We start from the raw sequence: 10,993 nt of genomic DNA on the forward strand, positions 1-10,993 counted from the left end.
GTAAAACTATGTAGCCCCTTAATGAGAGGAAGCAGGTTTGTTATGATGTTAGTAAAACTATGTAGCCCCTTAATGAGAGGAAGCAGGTTTGTTATAATGTTAGTAAAATTATGTAGCCCCTTAATGAGAGGAAGCAGGTTGGTTATGATGTTAGTAAAACTAGTAGTTTCATGTGACAGAGATGAAAATATCCATTAGAAATGTAGAAAGAGTGGAGCTATCACGATGCAACACATTTAAAAAAGTGTTTCATTGTTTTTATCCCCCATATATATTTTTTATAAATCGATATATATGATATATTTTCCTTTATTATTTCCCCCTAACCCTTCCACCCCTCCCCTTAATTGGAGTAAACTAATGGACAACAACACTTAGGGTTCTGCTTCCAGTTTATACATACTAAATATGTTTTATGGACACAGAATATTTGACGTTAGTTATCTTTTGTTTGTTTTTAGTCCCATCCTTCAGCTTCCCTCAACCCCTCCAATCTATCTCTGAAGCACAAGCAGTTGTGACTTCTATTTGCCATCTTTTCTTCAACTGTGCTGTCGTGTTTCACAAAAGTTCTGAGCCTTTCTATTCTCGTAGTTTCTACAGATTGTAAATTCAAGATAAACATTTTTGCTAAGAGTATTATAATGTTATTGATCGATTGACTATGACTTTTCAGATCACCTAGCAGTGCTATTTGCAGAGTTAATTCCAGGTAAATGTTGCAATTCTTCAGCCTATCCTTGAACCTGTGAATAAAAACAAGCTACATATGAACAATACCAAAACAAACAAGCTTGGCACACCTGTATTTGGGGAGTTACTCCCATTCTTCTTTGCAGATCCTCTCAAGCTCCGTCAGGTCTAAATCTTATGTCTCTTCACAGCAAAATCTGCATTCGGAAAGTATTCAGATGCTTAGATTTTTTCTCCACATTTTCTTATTAAGTTACAGCCTTATTCTAAAATGGAATAAATCGTTTTTTTCCCTCATCAATCTACAATACCTCATAATGACAAAACAAAACAGGTTTTTAGATATTTTTGCCAAGTCATTACAACAACAAAAAAACTGAAATATCACAATTACATAAGTATTCAGACCTTTTACTCAGTACTTCGTTGGAGCATCTTTGACAGCAATTAAAGCCTTGAGTCTTCTTGGGTATGACCTACAAGCTTGGCACACCTGTAATTGGGGAGGTACTCCCATTCTTCTTTGCAGATACTCTCAAGCTCCGTCAGGTTGGATGGGGAGCATTGCTGCACAGCTATTTTCAGGTATTTCCAGAGATGTTCGATCGGGTTCAAGTCCGGGGCCTGGCTGGGCCACTCAAGGACATCCAGAGACTTGTCTCGAAGCCACTCCTGCGTCATCTTGGCTGTGTGCTTATGGTCGTTGTCCTGTTGGAAGGTGAACCTTCGCCCCAGTCTGAGGTCCTGAGTGCTCTGGAGCAGGTTTTCATCAAGGATCTCTCTGTACTTTGCTCCGTTCATCTTTCCATCGATCCTGACAAGTCTCCCAGTCCCTGCCGCTGAAAACCATCCCCAAAGCATGATGCTGCCACCACCGTGCTTCACCGTAGGGATGGTGCCAGGTTTCCTCCAGACGTGATCCTTGGCATTCAGGCCAAAGAATTCCATCTTGGTTTCATCAGACCAGAGAATTTTGTTTCTCATGGCCTGAGAGTCTTTAAGTGCCTTTTGCCTAACTTGTCATGTGCCCATCCGTCTGGTCACTTTACCATAAAGGCCTGATTGGGGGAGTGCTGCAGAGATGGTTGTCCTTCTGGAAGGCTCTCCCATCTCCACAGAGGAACTCCAGAGCTCTGTCAGAGTGACCATCGGGTTCTTCGTCACCTCCTTAACCAAGGCCCTTCTCCCACGATTGCTTTATTTTGGCTGGATGGCCAGCTCTATGAAGAGTCTTGGTGGTTCCAAACTTTTTCCATTTAAGAATGATGGAGGCCACTGTGTTCTTGGGGACCTTCAACGCTGCAAAAAAAGTTGCTACCCTTCCCCAGATCTGTGCCTTGAAACAATCCTGTCTCGGAGCTCTACGGACAATTCCTTTGACATCATGGCTTGGTTTTTGCTCTGACATGTACTGTCAACTGTGGTACCTTATATAGACAGGTTTGTGCCTTTCCAAATCATGTCCAAAAATAATAGCTAAAGTTAGTGCGCTAGCTAGCTAATGTTAGCCAACTTTTGGCTAGCTCATGGTACAATGGTACATCATCAAATTGACTTCTGTTGAAACAAGACAAAACAAAACATTTACATATACACAATAGTTGTTAGATACTGCTACCTGACAGATAGCTAGAGGCTAGCTAGAGCTGAACTGACTGTGGTGGCTACTAGCTAGCAATCTACCTGCTAATAGTTCATTCACTTCAGTGGAGAGGGGATGAAACATTAGCTAACATAACATGTCACTTACACTTCTAGCTCAGCACTGGGAATAAAAATGTTTCTGTCAAACAGCAGTTACCTTGCAAACTAGATCAGTCAACTAAAGAGTAGCAAGTTTCTGCTCTGCTTGCTTTTACAACTCGGAGGAAAAGCGCAACACAGACAGACATCCGCTGCCTCATTTCTCCCATGCTGTTCCTATACACTAGCTTTTGAGAACCAGTCAGCCTTACCGCACACTCTTTGGTGTCCGTGTGGTCCTACATTCAGCCGTCTAAAACCGTGAAACAGCCTACCCAGGCGTCTGCATGGTCCTAAAGCACACCAGTTCCCACTTTTTGTATCACAGTGCAGTAATAAAACTGGGGGGGACAAAAAATGAAATTTTTGAATGTGGCTGGGGGTTCATGTCCCCCCCGCCCCCAGTGAAAGTTGCACCCCTGGTTTTCCCACAGGCTCAGACTCCCACTACCAACCAAGCAAGAGTCTCTTCAGGAACATCAATGCAAAGGGCTTGATAAGAAACTTTTGTTCATACAGAATGGAAGTATTTTCCTTTTTCCTGATTAAAATTAACATACAATTACATTGAGTTCGAATCAATTCTATGAAAACTTGCTGACAAGTATTTGTTTACGCTCATACACTATTCATATATATTTTTTATGAATTATTCAAGTCGAGTCCCAAGTAGAACGGGTCGAGTCTCAAGTCGAGTCCCAAGTAGAACGGGTTCAAGTCTCGAGTCAAGTTTCAAGTAGAACAGGTCGAGTCTCAAGTCGAGCCAAGAAGAACGGGTTCAAGTCTCGAGTCGAGTTTCAAGTAGAACAGGGTCGAGTCTCAAGTCGAGTCCCAATAGAACGGGTTCAAGTCTCGAGTCGAGTTTCAAGTAGAACAGGTCGAGTCTCAAGTCGAGTCCCAAGTAGAACGGGTCAAGTCTCGAGTCAAGTTCAAGTAGAACAGGTCGAGTCTCAAGTCGACCAAAGAACGGGTCAAGTCTCGAGTCAAGTTTCAAGTAGAACAGGTCGAGTCTCAAGTCGAGTCCCAAGTAGAATGGGTCAAGTTTCGAGTCAAGTTCAAGTAGTAGAACAGGTCGAGTCTCAAGTCGAGTCCCAAAAGAACGGTCAAGTCTCGAGTCAATCAAAGTTGTATTCTAAGAGCAAGTCAAGTCGAGATACAAGTTTATTTCTTCAGTCAAGTCACGGAGACTCTGTGCCACAAAATGAGTGACAAAACTTTACAAATCCTGGCCAAATAATTTCAAGTCAAAGTCAAGTCACGAGTCTTGAGGCTCCAAGCCCAAGCTAAATGATGCTATTGTTAGATTTCTTTGAGTACAAAACAGACTGAATAAAGAAAATGCTAGCAAGCTAGCTAAGTAGCCGTGTTAGCTAGCTTGAACATTGACACACAAGGTTTACCAGCTAACGTAGCTAGCAGGCTAAAAACGGAACACTTCTCTCTCTCCTCTCTCCTCTCTCCTCTCCCCTCCTCTCTCCTCTCTCCTCTCTTCCTCTCTCTCCCCTCTCCTCTCTCTCCCTCTCCTCCTCCTCTCTCTTCTCCTCTCTCCTCTCTCCTCTCTTCTCTCCTCTCCTCTCTCTCTCCTCTCTCCTCTCTCCTCTCCTCTCTCCTCTCTCCTCTCTCCTCTCACCTCTCTCCTTTTCATATTTGGATGAACTGGCTTGTTGTATGTGCCTTGACAATCTGCTTATTATGTGAGCATCTGTTTAAATGTCAGCCATCAGTGCTGGTCATCACCCGTATAGGCCTCCAAAGCACTGCCCACTTCCTTTACTGATTTCTCTGAAAACACACACACACACACACACACCACACACACACACACACACACACACACACACACACACACACCACACACACACACACACACACACACACACACACACACACACACACACACTAATGAGTCATTGAATATAAATCAAATATTTGAATATGAGTCAAACAATGCCACAGCCAGCACACACACACACACACACCACACACCAACACACACACACACACACACCACACACACCACACACACACACACACACACACACACACACACACACACACCACACACACACACACACACACACCACACACACACAACACACACACACACACACACACACCCACACACACACACACAGCTCATCCCTCCGCATATTACAAATTATATACCACTCCTCTTGCCCCGTGCCCAGAGAGCCTAGTACCTCCCCCTGTCACCTTGTTCAGGTCACGCACACACACACACACACACACAGAAGTTACCTGTGTCTGAGTTGCAATGTACTCACTGCTCCCATCTGGTTGAATGTGACCACACCCCCAACCTGCCAATCATACACACCCAGGTATGTCAGAAAATGCAACAAGTTTCTTTTCCTGCTGCGGTGCGATGTGGTGTGTGTTGTGTTGTTTGCATGTCTGTGGTTGGTTAAAGCAGAGGTGTATGTCTGATGTCCTACTAACCAATGTTTAGTTTCTAATGGACTGGATTTAGCTAGTGGACTGGATTATGCTAGTGGACTGGATCTATCTAGAGGACTGGAATCTATCTATGGACTGGATCCATCTAGCAACTATGGACTGGATGATATTCTGGAATGTTGAATTCTAGATTCTACAGTCAGTTTCTCTCTCACACACCTCAATCAGTTTGTGATTACTCACATCTAACACCATGATGACTGACAACCTGGCTATGTGTGTTTAGGATGAGAAGAGAAGAGAGAGAGAGAGAGAGAGAGAGAGAGAGAGAGAGAGAGAGAGAGAGTGCCATCTACATGTATTCCTGTCCCTGAAGTTGTTAATGAACACTGTCAGCGCTAGGAAAGCATCACCATGGTCAGCACTAGGAAAGCATCACCAAGGTCAGCCCTAGGAAAAGCATCACCAGGGTCAGCCCTAGGAAAGCATCACCAGGGTCAGCACTAGGAAAGCATCACCAGGGTCAGCGCTAGGAAAGCATCACCAAGGTCAGCCCTAGGAAAGCATCACCAGGGTCAGCCCTAGGAAAGCATCACAGGGTCAGCCCTAGAAAGCATCACCAGGGTCAGCCCTAGGAAAGCATCACCCAAGGTCAGCCCTAGGAAATGGCTGCCTGTTTCTTAAACACTAATGAGCCATTTAAGGAATGCTTCAGCTCCCTTCTGACTTCAGTGGCCATACCTCACCTCCCACTGCAACCTATGCAGTCTCCTTCTCCTGAAGTGTGCACTCGTTCACTAACTCCCACAAATCTAAAGCGTTGATAGTTGGTAGGAAAAAATAGGCTAGTGGGAGTTTCCACCATATTTCTTGTACGGCATTTCCTTTTAATTCATTGAAGGGAAGTGGACAAGAGCACACTTTAGGAGAAGGAGAGATAATTGGGCCACAGACAAGGTCTGTTTTCTAAGGGGATCATCAGGACACGCTGCTGGACTCCTCCAGGAAACGGTTCAATGTTAAGTGGAGAGTATTGAGTATTTGTCCATCTCGGTGTCAAAGCCCACTATTTAGCCAGCTAATGGCTAGTATACTTAATCACACACCTTTTTATTTTTTTTTATTTTTAATTTCACCTTTATTTAACCAGGTAGGCTAGTTGAGAACAAGTTCTCATTTGCAACTGCGACCTGGCCAAGATAAAGCATAGCAGTGTGAACAGACAACACAGAGTTACACATGGAGTAAACAATAAACAAGTCAATAACATGGTAGAAAAGAAAAAAAAAAGAGAATCTATATACAATGTGTGCAAAAGCATGAGGTAGGCAATAAATCGATAATTACAATTTAGCAGATTAACACTGGAGTGATAAATCATCAGATGATCATGTGCAAGAAGAGATACTGGTGTGCAAAAGAGCAGAAAAGTAAATAAATAAAAGCAGTATGGGGGGTGAGGTAGGTAAATTGGGTGGGTAGTTACAGATGGACTATGTACAGCTGCAGCGATCGGTTAGCTGCTCGGATAGCAGATTTTTAAAGTTGTTGAGGAGATAAAAGTCTCCAACTTCAGAGATTTTTGCAATTCGTTCCAGTCGCAGGCAGCAGAGAACTGGAAGGAAAGGCGTCCAAATGAGGTTTGGCTTTAGGGATGATCAGTGAGATACACCTGCTGGAGCGCGTGCTGCGGGTGTGTAGCCATCGTGACCAGTGAACTGAGATAAGGCGCGCACTTTACCTAGCATAGCCTTGTAGATGACCTGGAGCCAGTGGGTCTGACGACGAACATGTAGCGAGGGCCAGCCGACTAGGGCATACAGGTCGCATTGGTGGGTCGTATAAGGTGCTTTAGTAACAAAACGAATGGCACTGTGATAAACTGCATCCAGTTTGCTGAGTAGAGTATTGGAAGCTATTTTGTAGATGACATCGCCGAAGTCGAGGATCGGTAGGATAGTCAGTTTTACTAGGGTAAGTTTGGCGGCGTGAGTGAGTGAGGTAGAGGTAGCACTTGCATGCAGTGAATACAGGAGTCAGGGGGAGAGAGGGGTTTAGTGATGGGAAGAGATGGGGGAAGAGAAGGGTGTTAGTGAGGGAGAGGATGGGGAGAAGGGAGTGAGGGTAGAGGGAAGAGAAGGGTGTTAGTGAGGGAGAGAGGATGGGAGAAGGGGAGTAGAGGGAAGAGAAGGGTGTAGTGAGGGAGAGATGGGAGAAGGGGATGAGGGGTAGAGGGGGAGAGAAGGGTTTAGTGAGGCGAGAGGGTGGGGAGAAGGGAGTAAGGGTTGAGGGGAGAGTGGGGTTAGTGAGGGGAGAGATGGGGAGGAAATGGGAGAGGGGGGTAGTGAGGGAGGAGATGGGGAGAGGGAGTGAGGAGGAGAGAGGGGGAGAGAGGTGTTAGTGAGGGGAGATGGGGAGTGTGGGCGAAGAGGGTTATGAGGGAGGAGATGGGGAGAGGGGAGTTAGGGGTCGAGGGGGAGAGAGGGGGTAGTGATGGCGGAGATGGGGAGGGTGGCGAGGGGGCGGTAGTGAGGGGAGAAATGGGAGAGGGGAGTAGGAGGAGAGAGGGGAGAGAAGGGTGTTAGTGAGGGGAGATGGGGAGTGGGGCGAGAGGGGTTATGGTGAGGGGAGATGGGGGAGTGTGGACGAGAGGGTGTTAGTGAGGGAGATGGGGAGTGGTGGAGAGGATGTGTTAGTGCACGGGAGATGGGGAGAGGGGGAGTGAGGAGGAGATGGGGGAGTGTGGGCGAGAGCGGGTTAGTGAGGGGAGGGAATGGGGAATGAGAACCTGCCTAGGGTAGGAAAATTCTTGTAACTTCCCTAAAAGTCCCAGATTTACAGAAATTCGCTTTGGAGAATTGTGGAATTACTGCTTCTTCTCACTTTGTTTCTATGAATCTTCCAACCAGGTTTCCAGGACAACCAGATACATTTATACACATGTTGCAATCCTATTCTTGCCATAACTGTCATCAAATCAAATCAAGCTATTTGTATAGCACATTTAAGGTATACATGCATACAATGTGTTTCACAGGAAAAAAATATACATAAAAAAACTTTGAAAATAAAAACTAAAATATTTACTACACAACAAACAAAGAGGATTAAAACAACAGTATAACAAATAAAACCTGAAAGACTAATAAAGCGAAATTAAAAAGTTGTGTTTTAACATCTTTTTTAGGTTCTCTGGTAGGCTATTCCAGAGGCTGGGGGCATAAATTACTAAAGGCTGCCTCTCCATGCCACCTGGTCCTAGGCTTTGGGAAAGTTAAAAGGCCAGAGGACCTGAGGGACCTACTAGGTAAATAACTTAAAAGCAGGTCTGACATGTATTGGGGTGCAAAATTGGTCATTTTAAAACCAATAGAAAAATCTTTAAATTAATTCTAAATCCCACAGGCAGCCAGTGGAGAGACTTTAAAACCGGTGTAATGTGTGTTCTCCGTCTGATATTGGTCAGTACTCGTTCTGCAGCATTCTGTATGTTTTGCAGTTGACCAATGGCTTTCTTGGGTAGACCAGACAGGAGAGCATTACAGTAGTCAAGCATGCTTGTAATACAAGTGTGGATGAGTCTCTCTGTATCAGCCTGAGATAGAAAGGGCCATAACTTTGGCAATGTTCCTCAGCTGGTAAAAAAAAGCTATTTTGTTCACATTCTTAATGTGTGATTCGAAATTGAATTCAGAATCTAAAATGACACATCGGTTTTTGACCTGGTGTTCTATTTGTATTGTCTATGCTTTGGCTCCAACAACAAGTACCTCGGTCTCGTCTTGGCTCCAACAACAAGTACCTCGGTCTCGTCTTGGCTCCAACAACAAGTACCTCGGTCTCGTATTGGCTCCAACAACAAGTACCTCGGTCTCGTCTTGATTTAGCAGGAGGAAGTTGTAAGCCATCCAATTATTTAAATCACTAATACAGTCTAATACTAACTAATAACCTCTGGTGATACAGACATGTAAAGTTGTGTATTGTCTGCTTAGCAGTGAAAATCAATGCCCGTGCTTTCTGATAACACTGCCAAAGGGTAACACATATAAACTGAACAGTACCGGATCCCAAATCGAACCTTGGGGGCCGCCACGTGATATCTATTTTCACTGAGTTATGTTAACCAATGTTGACAAAAAACTCTTGACTTGTTAACCTTTCACGAGCCTCTACCCCGGATCCGGGAGCACCCCCCACACCCCCCACACACTAATTAGCATACCTAGCATAGCTTCAAAAGTAGATAGTAGCATCTAAATATCATTAAATCACAAGTCCAAGACACCAGATGAAAGATACAGATCTTGTGAATAAAGCCAACATTTTCAGATTTTTTAAAATGTTTTACAGGGAAGCAAAATATGTAAATCTATTAGCTAAACACGTTAGCAAAATACACCACTATTCTAACTCCATCAGTTCTCTACTCCTTTCAGTCTATCACCAATTCGCTCAACTAGATATTGATATCACTAACCAAGAAAAAACCTCTTCAGATGACAGTCTGATAACATATTCATGTATAGGATAGTTTTTGTTAGAAAAAAGTGCATATTTCAGGTAGAAATCACAGTTTACAATGCACACCACCATCACAAATCGACTAGAATTACTAGATAGAGCAACGTGTATGACCAATTACTCATCATAAAACATTCATAAAAATAGAAAAAGCCATAGCAATGAAAGACCAGTTCTTGTGATTTCAGACCATATTTCAGATTTTCTAAACGTTTTACAGCCGGAAAACACAATAAATCGATAAGTTAGCCATACCACATGAACAAACGTTACCAGAGCATCGATTCCAGCCAAAGAGCGCATATAACGTAATCACCCGCCAAAAATATATAAATTTTTCACTAACTTCTCAGAATTCTTCCGATGACACTCCTGTAACATCATTTTACAATAACATATACAGTTTGTTCGAAAAGGCATATTTAGCCATACAAAACCTGGTTACACAATAAAATACTAGAAATCAGCCTCAATATGTCTGACTTCATTATCAGAGTGATCTAGTTTATTGAAAGCTAATCATATACTGACTAAAAAAATACAGGGTTGACAGCAATCGAAAGACAAATTAGTTCTTAATGCAACCGCGGATTTACATTTTTAAAATTATCCTTACCTTTCAATACAGGGTTGGCCAAGTGAAGCTATACCAAACAAAATGGGCGAATTATGCGTTTAAAATATTTCGACAGAAACACGGTTTATCATTAAATATTGCTTACTTTGAGCTGTTCTTCCATCATATTCTTGGGCAATGTATCCTTTCTATGTATAAACGTCTTTTTGGTCGATAGATGTCCTCTGTCCTTCGAAATGTCCACCACCAACGACCGACTCCCTAAAACTGTGTCCAAACTTCAGAACGCACAACAAAAGAAATTCCTCAAAACGCACTAAACGATATAAATTGATATAAAAACGGCTCAAATTAACTACATTATGATGTTTTAACAACTATAACGACTGAAAACATGACCGGAGAAATTGCTGGTAGAAAACGATTGGAACGAGGCAGGTCCGATGGCCTTCACGCTTGAGGCGCACGTTAGAAAGAGGGTCTCTGTACATTTTGTCATTTATAATGCTGTGAACGTCCCATCGACTTCATTGAAAACGTGATGACGTACAGACACCCAGAGGAAGACGTAGGCAGTGTCGTTCTTTCATAGCATTCACTGTGGCTTATAAACAGACCCCAGATCAGAGGTAAAAATTTCTGAAAATCTGAACCTGTCATGAAAAGTGCTGTAGAAATTGTTCTGTACCACTCAAGAACAAAATTCCAACTTCTATAGAAAACTAGAAGGTTTTCTATCCAATAATAACAATAATATGCATATTGTACGATCAAGAATTAGCACGAGGCAGTTTAATTTGGAGACACAAATATGCTAATGCGGAACAGCACCCCCATAAGTTGCAAGAAGTTAAAATAGGTCCTAAACCAATTAGAACTGGACCTGAGAGCCCAACCCACCATCTCCTGGACCGGAGAGGCCAACCCACCTCTCCTGGACCTGAGAGCCAACCACCTCTCCTGGACCGGAGAGCCCAACCCACCTCTCCTGGACCGGAGAGCCCAACCCACCTCTCCTGGACCGGAGAGGCCAACCCA

The 10,993-nt window shown here is 43.5% G+C and overlaps 1 protein-coding gene across 1 annotated transcript in view; it reads right to left on the reverse strand.

The window, feature by feature from the left end:
• The window catches only part of LOC112078783 (BAH and coiled-coil domain-containing protein 1), a 20,103-nt gene extending 11,341 nt beyond the window's left edge, over positions 1-8,762 (reverse strand). The window contains exon 1 of the mRNA XM_024144916.2: positions 8,657-8,762. Coding sequence (XP_024000684.2) covers positions 8,657-8,762 — 106 coding nt within the window. The remainder of the gene's footprint in view (positions 1-8,656) is intronic.
• Positions 8,763-10,993: the final 2,231 nt, after the last annotated feature.

The sequence above is a fragment of the Salvelinus sp. IW2-2015 genome, unplaced genomic scaffold (genome assembly GCF_002910315.2).
Source record: "Salvelinus sp. IW2-2015 unplaced genomic scaffold, ASM291031v2 Un_scaffold6258, whole genome shotgun sequence".
NCBI classification, from domain to species: domain Eukaryota; kingdom Metazoa; phylum Chordata; class Actinopteri; order Salmoniformes; family Salmonidae; genus Salvelinus; species Salvelinus sp. IW2-2015.